This window comes from Quercus suber, unplaced genomic scaffold (assembly GCF_002906115.3).
Source record: "Quercus suber isolate HL8 unplaced genomic scaffold, Cork oak 2.0 scaffold_171, whole genome shotgun sequence".
Lineage (NCBI taxonomy): Eukaryota > Viridiplantae > Streptophyta > Magnoliopsida > Fagales > Fagaceae > Quercus > Quercus suber.
In genome coordinates, this window is record NW_027069631.1 from 289,674 (window position 1) to 306,632 (window position 16,959).

The following is a 16,959-nucleotide window of genomic DNA, read 5'->3' on the forward strand; positions in this document are numbered from 1 at the left end:
AAATCCCCAAGACCATGATTACCCTTAAAAGTGAAAGTCTATCTGAGAAATAGTAAATAAATAATGTCAATCGCGTTAAGTTGGTTACATGCACTAAATGACTAAAAAACCATTGCAACAACCTTATAGGGGTTGAAGACTTGTAGCCCCAAACAGCACTAAGCCCTGAGACAAATTTGTCCGCCCGAAGCAACTAGATACCTCATCTGGTTTGCTATTAACAGGTTTATCTTGAGCAGAGGACACACTAACCATCACAAGCTGTCTAATATTCACTTGGAGATGAAATGAGAAAATGATCATTATTTTCCATTGCTTCCTCCCATATTAGATAGGCATCCCTTTTGGAACAATTTGATCTTTGATCCACATGTAAATTGGCACCAGTACAAAGTAAGCTCCAGCTATCGCACCAAGAATGAGCCGGAAAAGGAAAACAAATGGATTCACAGGTTTCTTTATATCCTCTGCCTTTGGACCAAGCTGCATGAACCACACACCTCATAAATCTTAAGTGAGAGAGAGAGAGAGATGTCAGAAAGTAATGGTTAATAATCACCAATTCAACAGTTCTTCGTAGAAGTCGGAATTAAAACTACCTCATGCCTTGTTTTAGACTCTGCACCTTTATACTATATACTGATTTTGTTTGGAATTCATAGACTAAATCCAAATGAAAAAAAAAAAATTGTAAAATAACATATGCAGTTAAGGTGTTTAACGGCCAAACACAAGCCAGAGCTTCTCATTTTTATAATCCTTTCACGTGCACACTTTGGACTTTTCAGTCTTGACATCATAGAAAATGGCTCCTCAAGATCTCAATTCTAGCAGCTATATTTTTTTTTTTTTTTAAGGTTTATCTTGAGCAGAGGACACACTAACCATCACAAGCTGTCTAATATTCACTTGGAGATGAAATGAGAAAATGATCATTATTTTCCATTGCTTCCTCCCATATTAGATAGGCATCCCTTTTGGAACAATTTGATCTTTGATCCACATGTAAATTGGCACCAGTACAAAGTAAGCTCCAGCTATCGCACCAAGAATGAGCCGGAAAAGGAAAACAAATGGATTCACAGGTTTCTTTATATCCTCTGCCTTTGGACCAAGCTGCATGAACCACACACCTCATAAATCTTAAGTGAGAGAGAGAAAGATGTCAGAAAGTAATGGTTAATAATCACCAATTCAACAGTTCTTCGTAGAAGTCGGAATTAAAACTACCTCATGCCTTGTTTTAGACTCTGCACCTTTATACTATATACTGATTTTGTTTGGAATTCATAGACTAAATCCAAATGAAAAAAAAAAAATTGTAAAATAACATATGCAGTTAAGGTGTTTAACGGCCAAACACAAGCCAGAGCTTCTCATTTTTATAATCCTTTCACGTGCACACTTTGGACTTTTCAGTCTTGACATCATAGAAAATGGCTCCTCAAGATCTCAATTCTAGCAGCTATATTTTTTTTTTTTTTTGACAAGTAAAAGATATATTGATATCAAAAAGGAAACACCCTAGTACACATGGAGTGAACAAGGGGACAACAAATCAAAAACAAAAATTGCAAGAGTCTAGGAAAACAAAAAAAAGAATGGAAAGATTTGTTTTGCAAAGCAAACAACCAATCCAACAAAGTTCTAGAAAAGAAAAGCTTGAGGTCCGGAATAGATCTCTCAATATCTTCAAAACAACGACTATTTCTTATTTGGTTTGAGAGCTTAATACAACAAAGAAGGGAGAAGAGTAGTCCAAAATCAGGTATAAAATATGGCAGGAATCTTGAAATGAGGGTAGAACAAGAGAAGAATATTTCAAGATAAGGGTAGCTCCTATTGATGAAAAGATCAAAGAGAGTCGCTTGAGATAGTTTGGTCGTGTTTAGAGAATAGCAATTAAGGGAATTAAAAAATGGTAGAGGAATACCCAAAATAACATTAGTAGAAGAAATAAAAGACTTGTCAATTAAGGAAGTAATAGAGAATATGATTTCAAATAAAATAGAATGGAGGAAAAGAATACATGTAGCCAATCCTAACTAATCTGTTAAACATCCATAACCAACCCCAAAATTTTGGGATGTGTTGTTGTTGTTGTTGTTGTTGTTGTTGTTGTATTTTCCTTCCCAATTGCACCGAAAAAAAATCCTCACATCATATTCTTAAACTTAAAAGACTTCAAAATATTTTTAATCCCTAGGACCATACAACACACTTATCGGTCTATTCAGAAGACTACTTACCGAAAATAAGTGTGAGTTTGGATAGCACTGAGAATGAAATTTTCAGCTGCATTTGGCGTTTTGTGTGGGTCCCATGCACTGTTCACAGGACCCACAAGTACGGATTTCAACAAATTGGGTCTCACAGTATTATTTACATATTTAAAAATTATTTTGTTACAATGTTTTCAATTTTCAGCAATAAACAATATCCAAACAAATCTTAAGTCCATCCAAATGACTTTGACATAGCGTACAACCATATATGCAAGAAAAACACCACATAACTCTCCTTGTTATCTTGTGCGGGTAAGTGACATGTTCTTAACCACTCACCAATTTGCATATATTATATTGAGCTCAAAACAAGCATTAAAATCCTCCCTACGCTCAGCAACAATTTCAGAATCCCTTTTGAAAACAAACTTCATTATTGACACAGCAAGACTAGCTCTACCAGAAAAACTTCTCAGCCAATTGGCTAAAATATTTGTAAGAGAATGATATTGGTGATGTTTGCATAATCTCATTCTCTGGTGACATTATAGAAAACTTTCGAGAGGCACCATGCATCATTAATTCTAGTGTAATGAAAGCTTCATTATTGACACAGCAAGACTAGCTCTACCAGAAAAACTTCTTGGCCGATTGGCTAAAATCTTTGTAAGATCATTAATATTGGTGATGTTTGCATAATCTCATTCTCTATTGACATTATAGAAAACTTTTGAGAGGCACTATGCATCATTAATTTTAGTGTAATGAAAGGTTTTTTAAATGATAATTATGATATTCAAGTGCTCCTAACCATATGATCATCATGAAAAATCTTTACAAAATTGCAAGAAGTCAGCTGTGGGCCTATGACATATATATTCAAGGTTTTTTTTAAGGAAAAGTTAGTGGATGCCCTAAGTGCATTGGTTTAGAAAATATTTTTAGAAGCTTTTTATTGATAAAAAAAAAAACTGATTTTTTGACAATTTTTTTTTATATTTCCCATGAAAGTGGTATTAAAACTTTCTTAAAATGATCTATTAACAAATACCCCAAAGAAAGACACTCGTTAACCAAATGATGCGGACACCACACCATAGCACATCTGTGGAGATTATCATTTGTGTTATGTTTATCTTTATTTGTGTTTATCATTAGCATTTGATTATTATTGGATTAGTATTGAGATTGTTCAGGATTCGTATTAGGAGAGTTTATCTTTATCATTGTGATTCCTCAAAGCTGTATATAAAGCTCCAGATGATTTCTTTTGTATTTAGACTATTATTATATATTATTCAGTGATTATTGATGCAAAATGTGCATTACGTTTGGTGGTGAATCCAAACAACCTTAGGTGGTGAAGCCTAAGGTCTAAAGTGGGAGTAATCTAGGTGAGAAGCTTAGGTGGTCCTACATCACCGAACCTTTTTTTTTTTTAACTATCAAAACATGGCTATCACCAGTGGTTTCTTGACTTCTGGTACAGTTATAAAGGACAAAAGGTATCCACAAGGTAGAAGTTGGACTTTTGGATTTGATTCTTACTATTGACCAAAGAAAAAGCAACATATAACAAAAACATGATTACCATAATGTCAGGTAAATGACAAAATCAAGAGTATCTTCAGATAGCATTTCATCTGTTACTTAAAAAACAGAAGGCATGAAGAAGTATGTTACCTGTAGGGGAGAGTCTCCAGAAAAGGGCTTCACACCTGTTACAGAGCAACCCATGATCAGGCCATGCCTACGGACACCACGGTACCATTTTGGACCAATCCTTTTTAGTTTAACATCTTTGAAACCAGCCTTCTGAAACCATTCAATGTACTCTTCCTCCTTTGGAAAGAGCATCCACACGTCTGCAAAGAAACGAGACAACCAAAAGGTTGGGTACACAGGACCTATAAGACAGGCTTTCCCCCCTATCTTCAGTACCCTGTATGCCTCCTTGATTCCACGCTGTGGATCCGGCCAATACTCGATACTGAGGATTAATTATAGAATATTATATAAGATATTTCCTCTAGAAAGTATATTACATGAAAGAAAGAAAAGGATTTTCTTTTTCTTTTTTTTTTCAAAAAGATATAGAGATGCTAAAAGCCTACAACAGAACTATAATTAGAAGATACCATTCTGTAAGGAAATAATTTTATCAATATCATAAGTCAAACATAAAAATAAAAGAACACTTTCTTACTTTAAGTCCTCACAATTATAAATATTCAGAAAGAAAGATATTATTTCCTATACATTGAATGTACTACAAGACCAGTGTGAACGAAAATTTCCATTCCCTTTTTCTCTTTAAAAAGGGAATAAAGCCTCACTTAAAGAAGGAAATGAAATCAATTTTCAATTTCATTTCAAAGAATTCATTAATGTCTTAAAAAGCTTAACATTGTGTCAATTCCATGCACTATAATTCTCCGCCAGAAAACTTCAACAGCAATACAATAATCACCTATATAAATAAACAACATTCTAAACAAGCAATGAAACTCAAAGATAGTACCTCCCAGCGGATACATATCGATCCGCATAATCAGTTGGGAACGGAAGATCCTCTGCATCACCCTCAACTATCTCGCATTCCTTCAAGGGCTCCTTCTGCTTCGCCTTGGCAAGCTGGTGTGGGGACTGGTCAAGAATTGTAATATTTTTGGCATCCACATGCTTAACTATACCAAGAGTGGTAAACCCAGTTCCACCACCTACATCTACCACTATCATATTCCGATCAAAGAGATCGGCAGGCTCAAGCGCCTCGTCCCGCATATCCTCAGTCCAGTGACCAGGGTTTATGACATGATCATATACTATAGACAAGAACCTATAGAACCAAAATGCCTCTTTTTTGTGCTGTATGAACCTAGGCTGGGAAGCTGGCCTTGAGGATGATATACTGCATCTGGGTGTTAAAGTTCCAGCCTTGTAATTCCTACCAAAAGACACTAAGCCCTTCTTATTGGGCAAGCGCCTATCCTGGACATTTGACCCAACAAAACCAAACCCAGTTGGAGTTATGGTTATGCCACTAATGAGCTTGAGATTCTGGGCTCCATTGATCAATGAAGAAGCCATGAAATCACACACACGAAAAGAGAGAGAGAGAGAGAGAGAGAGAAACAAAAAGACTTCTTTGCTATTTCTCAGTGACTATTTAAGACTAATAAACAAACCTCCAAACCAACTAACAAAGATACTGGCTACTCTTATAAGAGTATAAGGGGAAAAAAAAAAGTAAAAAAGGTATGGTTTTTACAATTTTGTAAGTAGTGGGTATGCAAGTAATCAAATTAAAGGTTGAATTTCAATAAAAGGAGACTCAAATTGTACCATATATCTATTAGAAGAAAGAAGGTAAGATAGCTTTGCTTACCAATGTAACAAAGAGGCAGCGAACAGAAACTTGAAAAATAGAAAGATTTATGTCGAGGGAGAGGCGGGGGAAGGAGAAGGGGTTAAGAGCTTTGGTGTTTCAGAGCGGAGTAAGTGTAACCACTAGACGGGAACCACATGTTCTGGTAGCATTGATTGTCGCACGGATGGGTCCTTTTTTGGCTCCATCTATTAGGGCACTATCACTTAACTCAGAAAAAACGGTACCGTTTGGAAAACATCACAATTTGAGCAAACTTTTAGACATTGAATATATATAATTGAAAACATGTACCGATAATTGTTAAAACGTGAATTGTATCATGAATCAATTTTTTATTTTTATATATCATGTATCGTATCATATCAAATATCGTAAGATATACAAACAGTTTAACAAAATTATAGATTTACATATATAAAGGGTATATTCATTATAAATTTTGAATATATTCAACTAATGACAAATTTATTCATCACTTTGTAATAATATTTAACAAACTAACTAAATAAATCAAATTAGCATGTGTTTATAATATATACATTCAAATTGCTTAAATTCAAAAGTGATAATATATTACAAATGACCTAAAAATAATAATTTATTTTCATCATATTTCCTAATCAACCCCATCTAAATCAATGCTATCATCATGTTTATCATTATGCAAACTTATTTCATCACTAAAATTTTCTTCATCGTTATTAACATTTACTATCTTTTCTTGTTCTTTTTAATTTAATAATTTTTAAAAAAAAATTATTTTTTCTTGGCATTCTAGTTTCTTGGACTTATAACAATAATGAAAAAAATAAATAAAAATAAAATTATTATATTGTCAATTAATATCTTATTCATAGTATGAAAATAAATTTGTAAATATTAAAGTGAAATGTATCTGTGTACTATATATTCCAAATTTTGTAAGGAAAAGAGAGGGGGAAAAAAAAACCTTATGAATATGTTATTCTATTAGGTTAAATTAAGTAACCTAATAATTTTGTGTTAAAAACAAGTCTAACAACTTGTTATATTCAAATAAAAGTATAGATTTTGACAAAAAATCTCATTTCAAAGCATATGTTTATGTATCTTACGATACGTACAATTTTACAATACAATACGATTTATACGATACGCATACTGTATCATACGATTTATGAGCACTTACAATACGCTGATAAGATATGAAACTTTTTACTCATGATATGCGATACGTATCGTACGATACCGATAACTATGCATGTAACTTTATTTTTTCACATGAAAATTTTGGTAAGTTTTTCGACAAATTACTTAGTGTGAAAAAATTATTATAATCAAATGCAAGTATAACTTACCAAATAATTATAAATTAAAAAATTTAAAAAAAAAATTAAAAAGCTAATGTAATTGTTTCATGACTAACGAAATCAATGATTTGAAAGGTATGCAGAAACCAAAAATTCTTATGCTTGAGGGAACTTGATTTTAAAATTAGGTGTAAGGCATGATGATGATTGTGCATAAATGCCTTTTATGAATGAACGTAAGTGAAAAGCTTTTTTTTTTTTTTTTTGATGAATAAGTGAGTGAAAAACTGAAAATCATGATTTATGAAGTTATATAATTACAATCGAGCTGATACTATTGAAACATGAAAAGTGGTCTAATTTTTAGTGCTTGTAAGATTGTTTATATCTTGATTAAATGCAATGACTTGATCATGAGTTAATTTATGTGTAGTTTGTTAATAAATCTTGTAATCTAGATCCTAGTTGAGCTTTTAGGATTGTACAATGCAAAACATGATATGTTTTTGTGTAGGATTTATACTTAGGAATTATTATGCTTTCTTAGTATATTATTTCTTTCCTTCTTTCTTTTCTTCTCCAGGGAATAACAATTATAAGTATGGTCAATGAGGCTATCCTTTTTAAGTGTTGGTTTCTAGTTAACTAGATTTGGCAAAATTATGTTCTCTCTATTTGTGCATTATTTTTTTTTTTTTTTTGATGAATAAGTGAGTGAAAAACTGAAAATCATGATTTATGAAGTTATATAATTACAATCGAGCTGATACTATTGAAACATGAAAAGTGGTCTAATTTTTAGTGCTTGTAAGATTGTTTATATCTTGATTAAATGCAATGACTTGATCATGAGTTAATTTATGTGTAGTTTGTTAATAAATCTTGTAATCTAGATCCTAGTTGAGCTTTTAGGATTGTACAATGCAAAACATGATATGTTTTTGTGTAGGATTTATACTTAGGAATTATTATGCTTTCTTAGTATATTATTTCTTTCCTTCTTTCTTTTCTTCTCCAGGGAATAACAATTATAAGTATGGTCAATGAGGCTATCCTTTTTAAGTGTTGGTTTCTAGTTAACTAGATTTGGCAAAATTATGTTCTCTCTATTTGTGCATTGTGCTGTAGAAAAGTCAAATCAAACAAATCTTTTTTTTTTTTTTTAAATAAGTTTTAAAAACAGATCAGATCACAGGTGTTTACACCAGATGAAATCCTCCGAATTTTGGTCAAGTCCAATTTTACAATGTATAATTTTGACTCACTAGTTTGTACAACTATGAAGCTAATTCCTTCCCCCTCCCCCAAAAAATAATAATAATAATAATAATAATGCTAGTAAACTATTAATTGCAAATGTTGTAAGCTAAAAATGCTTACACGAATCATATTAAATTGTTATTATAGACGTCAATTATTTTTTATGTTTTCAACAAAAACGTTACTCTTTTACTACTTTTTTAATTTTAATTTTTTTAAAAAACACATATCTACATATTATCACAGAAAAGTAGTATATGTTAGATGCACGAAATACGTTTTTTAGATATATAATTAATATATATGACATTCATTAATTGGGATGTTATTTGTAAACTTATTTTTTTTTGAGATCAGAACGATAGAAATTTCATTAATATGGAAATCATGGATATACAAAAACAAGCCCAGGAAGGTGCTCGAGTATGAGGTGACTGCAAGATATCTCATTGACTCTATTAAATCCTCTCTAAGTCTTCATTCCTTAGGATTGGATCTCTGTTTTTTCTTTGGCCCTTTGATGCATCGTGCCCTGTATCCAACTGCAGTGTTTCACGCTTCTGTGGTATAGCACAGGATGCACCTTGATGCCTCAATACACGATCAGATGCACTCACTTGCTGCTTCCCTTGCAATTGTATGCTATCATCCTGCTTGGAAGCTTGTTGCTGTATAAGACACGCATTGGACTCAGCATTGCTTTTAATAACAGTACAGGGAGAAAAATGAAAACTGGTTTTTCACTGTGTATCCCTACGGCGTTGGTATTCTTCAAGCAGATCACTCGCCTTTTCAGAGATCACGTTTGGGTGAGTTTGGTGGAAGTTTTGGAAATAAAATTTATTCCTCGCATTCCGTGTTGCCCATGCTGTGACAGGCTGACAGCCCATTTCTCTAACTCCTGTTGGCTGAGCTTCCTCTGCATTTGCTGAAATAAGAGGAAGAAATCACTGGCACTGTTGCTGCACTTCTGAGTTCGGCCTCTGAACAGAGCCCACACGTTTTGAGCGAATGGGCATTCCCATAGGACATGGTGCGCAGTCTCAGGTTGTTGGAGGCAGAGTTCGCATTTGTAAACTTATTAAGGGGCGGAGCCAGAAATTTTTGTTTGGAGGGGCGATTTGTGTTACTAATTTATTAGTCTATACAAACTTTTATACAAATACACAAACACATATATCTATACACATACACAAAAAAAAAATTAGTATCTTTCATAATGAATCATTAAATGTTTCATATAATTAAATTAATCTTTCACTATCTTCCATAGTGAAATCTTTACAATTTTCATTTCAATATAAGTTACCAAATTGTCTACTGTTGTGAGTAAAAAAATTTCAGTTAAATTAATGAAGTGTTCAAAGAGATAAATAATTCAAAACTTTAAAAAATACGATAACACATTTTACCATAAAAAATGAATTTGAGAAACAATATATTCTCTATAACTACTAAACAAATTGGACAATTCTTCTCACTTTTGAGGGCTAATTATTAAAATATTAAATATTTTTATATAGTAAAAAAAAGAAATTCAAAAATTTGGAGACGTCAATTATTTTTTTATGTTTTCAACAAAAACGTTACTCTTTTACTACTTTTTTTAATTTTAATTTAAAAAAAAAAAAAAAACACATATCTACATATTATCACAGAAAAGTAGTATATGTTAGATGCACGAAATACGTTTTTTAGATATATAATTAATATATATGACATTCATTAATTGGGATGTTATTTGTAAACTTATTTTTTTTTTGAGATCAGAACGATAGAAATTTCATTAATATGGAAATCATGGATATACAAAAACAAGCCCAGGAAGGTGCTCGAGTATGAGGTGACTGCAAGATATCTCATGTGACAGTTGTAAAAGAAAACACTTTCTCTGAATAGAATCTGAATTGATTTTATTGAAAAAGTGACTATACAATGGACGCTAATGTATTTATATACAATCATGTACAAGAGGAAACAGTAACCGACTCCCTAACAAACTCCCCTGAAATCAAGAAAACAAGTAAAACAACCTATCTATGACACGTGTAATTCATCCCACTTGGGTACATTTCCTGTATTGAATGTATAATCTGATCATGATGTGGAATTGACTCTATTAAATCCTCTCTAAGTCTTCATTCCTTAGGATTGGATCTCTGTTTTTTCTTTGACCCTTTGATGCATCGTGCCCTGTATCCAACTGCAGTGTTTCACGCTTCTGTGGTATAGCACAGGATGCACCTTGATGCCTCAATACACGATCAGATGCACTCACTTGCTGCTTCCCTTGCAATTGTATGCTATCATCCTGCTTGGAAGCTTGTTGCTGTATAACACACGCATTGGACTCAGCATTGCTTTTAACAACAGTACAGGGAGAAAAATGAAAACTGGTTTTTCACTGTGTATCCCTACGGCGTTGGTATTCTTCAAGCAGACCACTCGCCTTTTCAGAGATCACGTTTGGGTGAGTTTGGTGGAAGTGTTGGAAATAAAATTTATTCCTCGCATTCCGTGTTGCCCATGCTGTGACAGCCCATTTCTCTAACTCCTGTTGGCTGAGCTTCCTCTGCATTTGCTGAAATAGGAGGAAGAAATCACTGGCTCTGTTGCTGCACTTCTGAGTTCGGCCTCTGAACAGAGCCCACACGTTTTGAGCGAATGGGCATTCCCATAGGACATGGTGCGCAGTCTCAGGTTGTTGGAGGCAGAGTTCGCATTTGTAAACTTATTAAGAGGCGGAGTCAGAAATTTTTGTTTGGAGGGGCCGATTTGTGTTGCTAATTTATTAGTCTATACAAACTTTTATACAAATACACAAACACATATATCTATACATATACACACAAAAAAATAATATCTTTCATAATGAATCCTTAAATATTTCATATAATTAAATTAATTTTTCACTATCTTCCATAGTGAAATCTTTACAATTTTCATTTCAATATAAGTTACCAAATTGTCTACTGTTGTGAGTAAAAAAATTTCAGTTAAATTAATGAAGTGTTCAAAGAGATAAATAATCCAAAACTTTAAAAAATACGAGAACACATTTTACTATAAAAAAAATGAATTTGAGAAACAATATATTCTCTATAACTACTAAACAAATTGGACAATTTTTTTTAAGAACATTATTGGACCAACTCAAATAGTTAAGGGGGGGAGCCAAGTCCCACTTTTGAGGGCTAATTATTAAAATATTAAATATTTCTATATAGTAAAAAAAAAAAATTCAAAAATTTTGGGGAGGCCATGGCCCCCCCACCCTAACATGTAGCTCCGCCCATGAACTTATAATTAACTCTTATAAAGAGATATTTTCACAACACAAGGCATTCTCTTTTTTGCTTTCTTTTTACTGTTGTTTCTTTCTAAAATTGCAAGTTTGCAACTTTTGCCCATCCCTAAAGGATAAGTCAAATTAGGCTTTGGATCTTATGAGCATATTTCCCAAATACAGCATCACATTGGCACGACATTAGTTGAACTCGGGCTCAGAAAGAAAATTTTAATAATTTGTATGTAATATATTAGGTGCATTATTTCAAAAAGAACTGTGCTATATAATTCTTTCTTTCAGTCAGGATTTTGTTTTTCCTTCTTATTTTTTAAATCCTGGGTTAGCCAACTAACATCTAAAAACTTTTCTAATTTATTATTTATTTAGAGTTTTAAGTTGCGAACCTCCAAAAGAGTCAATGACTTTCGGTTGCTAGCTCATCCTAACGGTTTCTGCTATAAAACTGCCGTTAAACTTTAAATTAAGTTTTATCTGTAAAGTCAAATCTGAGAACTCTTTAACTTAAGCACAAAAAAAGTTCTCCAGACTTTTCTATTTATATATTTGAATGAGAATTCATAAAACTATTGCATCATATTAGACAAAGGCAGCTCATGACAGACCTATGTATATAGGACAAAGGAGGATTCAGTGACTGACCGACCGACTGACTTATTATGTTAAACATTATATTCTACCGAAGGAACTATGAATTTTACGTAATACATATTGACATCCTTTGTTTCTACAAAGGAATTTACATAAAGAAATAATATTAGTAATTAAAACAAGAATAAAACCGTGGTTCATGACATCTCAGATGGCTTCTGAACTTCCCGCAGCTGGACTGAGTTTTCAAAGCAGTGATAAAAACCGTAGTGAGGGTATCTTTCATACCATGTATCTTGTTGTGCATGTGTGTCCCAGTGCTCTCCACTGCTGCTCTTTCCATATTTGTGAACCCATCCAGAGCCATTGTGGCCTTCACCCCATGTTCGATTCCACCTTTCTCCATACTTACCTTCCCACCAAGTCTCGCCCTGCTTGACACCATGACTGTTGAGATCAAAGTTTTCATCCCATTTGTCACCCCATTTTGTCCAACCATCACCTTCACAGCGTTCAGCCCATTTGTCAGTGTATTTTATGCTGCCACCATGCCCATCATACTTCTCACCCCACCTGCCAATAGCACCAAAAATGAACTTATAAATACGGGAAGACGTTTATCTGGAAAATAACAAATTAAAAGATGTTGTGATCTCTTGAGAGAGAATACTACATTGGCAGATTTTGAATCAATAAGTTACCATTAACTCCCTGAACGAGAATTTGTTAGGATGGAAAGACAACAAAATCATAACTCATGGCATGACATACGAGCAGTTTCATTTGAGCTACATCTCAAAAGAAAGATTGAAACCGGTTAACCTGGCCGCACTCAATGTTATGTCCTCTAAAAGAAGTAATGGAAATAACCACCATCTAGTAAAAACTTTCAACAATTCCCTAGAGAAGCCACAGAAGCCACTAAAAACACCAACTACAAAAAAAATGTAGCTCTAGGACTTGGAATTGTCAGAAGGTTACAGAAGAGTTGGGCTGATTATACCATTCATTGTAAAGACTAAAGAGGACCAACGAGATCAATGTGCACTCACGGTCAACTCACAGGTGTTTTTCAAGTTTCATCCAAATCCAATCTAATTTTATTGGGAAAAAAAGGTCTTTAAACAGTCAAAATATTGTGGTGACTCTAGGATTGTCATTTATACAAGTTGCATACAATAGGGAACCAGAGCACAAAGTTTAATTCAATTCAAACATGAGGTTTGGTACCTTTCATGCCAAATATGGGCATGACCAGCCTCCAGGAGTGTGTTGGGATCAATGCTGCACCACTTGTGGGCCCATTTTTCCGCTTGGCCAGAAGCATCATAATGTTCCCACCATTTCTCTTGCCACTCATCGCCATTTCCATTCTTTCCCCACTTGTCTGCAGTTTTCTCAAGATGAACAAGCCCATGCTCCTTCACAGATAAAACTCAGAGTTCAGTTCTTTGTAATCTATTTTGCCAGAGTCAAAAGTAAATATATAAACATAAGCATCAAAACAGTCTATTTTTTCTACCTAAATTTAGCATCAGGAGAGTGCAGAACAAAAAGGGAACAACTGAAGAAGAATTTTTAAGAATGCAGCCCATATCAATGCAACCCAGATTGTTAAAAGTTAAAAATTTTCCAAAAAAAGAAAAGAAAAGAAAAGAGAGAGCCTTAAGGCATGCTCTGGTGGTGCTTGAAGCCATAGATGTAGGATACATTCTGATTAAGCAGGCAATGATTGCAAGCTAACCCCCAGGAACCAGTCTTACACAAAGTATGGTTATCTAGCTACCAAGAGTAACCAATTTGCAGATCAGAAATAAATTATTTTTTTATTGGAGAGTTACACACATACCCAATGGGCTTTGAACTCATGAACTCACCCTCCATCTTGGTTTTACAAGGAAAAAGAGGTGCTATTTGAACTGGAGCTCATTGGCAGTTCAGAAATAAAACTTTTTACTAACCTTTCTTTCTTTCTTTTTTATAAATAAAAACTTTTACTAACCTGCCGCATTGATTCTCTCCAATATTCACGCCAAACATTTCCAGTGGCATCACGTCCTGATTTTTCTGAACCAAGTTCCTTGTATCCAAACTCATCAGCAGCCTCCCAAAACTTCTCTTGCCACTCGACAACTTGGTCAGCACTGACACCTCTGGTCATTGTCCATCTGCAAATCACACCATCAGGCCTTCGCTCAATTCCTGTCTCCTTCCACCATCTTGAGCCATCAGGATTCACTCCATGGGGTGTCTGCCCATCCATCTTATGAAGTGCATGAGCTGCTTCTGCTGCATGTGCTGAAAATTGGACACCATGTTCACGTTCCTCTTCTAAGTAAGGTGTCCCCAAACTGGCCTCTGAGGTTTCCACTTTTTCAACCTCTATGAATGATTGAAGCGGTGGGAGAGTATAGTTGGGGTTGCTTTCAGAGAGTGTACTCTCAAATGGAATTGAGAGAACACCCACAGACCAATCCTTCTCAACAACAGGGTTGTTTGAAGTTGGATACACCGAAGATCTTCCAGCTATCTGCGTGTCATTGACATCATCTGAACTAATATCACTATTCACCGGGGGTGCCCAGGACCAAAAATCTGGACCTGGAGTTCCACTTTGAGAGCTTTCTGACCGAGGCACAAATATGCTCTCATTCTGAGTACCTTGTTCAATTCAAAAGTTGCAATTGTATTATGAAGAACATTGCATCATATGGTTGCACACAAAAAGACTACTAACATGTGGCTGAGTTGAATTTCCTGCATCTAAGAGTAGCAGGCAAGTACCATAAGCACTTGTGGTGTCCGTGTACTTGTATTTGTTTTCCACAAAAATTTTCATTGTTGAACAAGCATACAAGTCATAAGTAGGACAACCATATAGGGTGATTTGATTTCAAAGTAGAACCAAAATGTGCCTCTAATGATTCCTCAATCACCGGCCTCAAAACCAATATTAGTCTCAATATTGGGCATTCTAGCTAAAATGCAAAATTAACAAATCTAATACTACTGTTTGCTATCCTCATCTTTTTTCTTTTTTCAATGTGTAATCTCTTCATCAAATTTACAATTTTTTTTTTCCAATACCAAGAAGAACATTACCCCTACTAGTCTCAGGCAACTTGCAATAAGCATGCTTTTTTGAACGGTGATATCGCTAGCAATCATAAAACTTCCAAAAAAAAAATCAAAAATCGAACCCCATTTCCAAAACTCCAAGCAAATCACAATATATTCGAATTAAAATTGGAATACAGAGGGAGTCCAATTTACCTTGTTGCTTAGCAGGCAATCCAGTAGCATCAGTGTCAGTGTTCAAGTCTTGAAAAAGGATTTGTGGTCTGGAGGCGTTCTCGTTGAGAATGGCGCGAGCGGCAGCGATGGCGGCGGCGGCGCGATCGATGACCTGCATTCGCTGGATTCGGTCGCGCTCCTCCTTAGACACTTGGAGAATCTTGTGGAACTCGAGGGTCTTCTTCTCCAAATCTTCATGGTCATGGTCATTAGGAGGAGGAGGAGGAGGAGGAGGAGGTGAGTTATGAGCGATATTTTGAAAGTCGATGGACTTTCTCTCTTTGTCGACTGCGTTCTTCCACATGTGGAGGTAGGAGTCGTCGCCATCCGAAACCCTAACTCTCAGCCTCAGTCTGCTTCTCTCACCCAGACCCAGACCCAGTAAATGTAGATCATGTAATGGTACTAGTGGGTGTTTTTGTGAGTGAGTGTGAAAGTGCGGTGGAAGAAGTTGGAGCGCGCGTGCATTGACGCTGCCGATATGGGACGCCATTTTTATCACTTCACTTCACTACTATTATTATTATAATATTTGGGAAAGATCGGGGTAATGGGGTTTTTGGAGTTCGAAAGTGCGACAAGTGTGAACGAGAGTGAGAAGTGGCGGTGGATTTTATTTTTTGAAACTATTTATTTATTTTATTATTATTGCAAGTTGAGAGTTGAGAGAGGAAGCCGTACTTTTTGACCCTGGGGTGAGGTCGGGGCTTTCAGTTTCAGTTGGATTTTCATTTGGGTATGCTATCTATCTTTGATTCTTTTATTTTCCTTTCTACTTTCTTTATTTATTTATTTATTATTAATTAAAGAGGGAAATTTTCGTGTGATCCAAGGAAGGTTGTGATGCTGAATCGAAGTCCCTTTTTCATTAAATGTTATTCGACACCTGGTCCAAATCTACTGGTTTCTTTATGTTATTGGACGGTGGTTTGGACACGAGTACGTACTTGAGTTCCTATCCTCCTATGGAAGGAAAAAAATTTTGTGACGAGCACAAAAGAAAAATAAAAGAAAGCTTGGGACCCATTTAAAAAAATAAAAGCTTGGGAGGAAGAAAGAATAATAATAAGATATTGCTTTGGAGTTTGGCCTGCCCAGCTATAATATTTATAATTATATTTGAGGGAGTTCTCCTATTTGGATCAATTTTTTAAAAAAAAAAAATTTAAAAATACATTTATCGTCTATGTTTAAATAGGGACAAAATTTAGTAAAAATACTTCTTTTGAGTAGAGTTGTGGTGTACTTTTGTGTTAGAACTTCTTTTCCTCTCCCTTGTGTATATATGTGTTTATTTCTCAAAAAAAAAAAAAAAAAAAAACTTCCACGTAAAACATTATCTATAAAATAGGATCACACTCTTAGTATACTTACGTTGATTTTTAAACTCAAATTGCTTCTTCTTCAATTCTCCAATTCTCTCAATGCTGTATTAATCTTTTTTTCACCATTATTATCAATGTTAAGAAACTCTTCTCACCCACCTCTTTGCTTCAAATTTCACTACAAACAACAACAACAACAACAGATAGATTTAGGTAAGTTCTTTCTCAGATCAAATCTCAACCCTCTCTCTTTCTCTCTCTCTCTGATCTCACTCTC

The 16,959-nt window shown here is 34.5% G+C and overlaps 2 protein-coding genes across 2 annotated transcripts; both read right to left on the minus strand.

Annotated features, from left to right (window-relative positions):
- Nucleotides 1–861: 861 nt before the first annotated feature.
- Nucleotides 862–5,772, minus strand: LOC111999076 (2-methyl-6-phytyl-1,4-hydroquinone methyltransferase, chloroplastic). The gene is made up of 3 exons (XM_024031192.2): nt 4,747–5,772; nt 3,909–4,215; nt 862–1,116 (listed from the first exon to the last, which is right to left on the minus strand). The coding sequence occupies exons 1-3, from the start codon at nt 5,313–5,315 to the stop codon at nt 961–963; spliced, it is 1,032 nt and encodes a 343-aa protein (XP_023886960.1). The 5' UTR covers nt 5,316–5,772; the 3' UTR covers nt 862–960.
- A 6,257-nt stretch (nt 5,773–12,029) lies between these two features.
- Nucleotides 12,030–16,084, minus strand: LOC111999075 (protein LIKE EARLY STARVATION, chloroplastic). Its single transcript, XM_024031191.2, has 4 exons — nt 15,337–16,084; nt 14,066–14,724; nt 13,294–13,484; nt 12,030–12,636 (listed from the first exon to the last, which is right to left on the minus strand). Exons 1-4 carry the CDS (start codon nt 15,848–15,850, stop codon nt 12,261–12,263), a joined length of 1,740 nt encoding a protein of 579 aa, XP_023886959.2. The 5' UTR covers nt 15,851–16,084; the 3' UTR covers nt 12,030–12,260.
- Between the last annotated feature and the right edge of the window lie 875 nt (nt 16,085–16,959).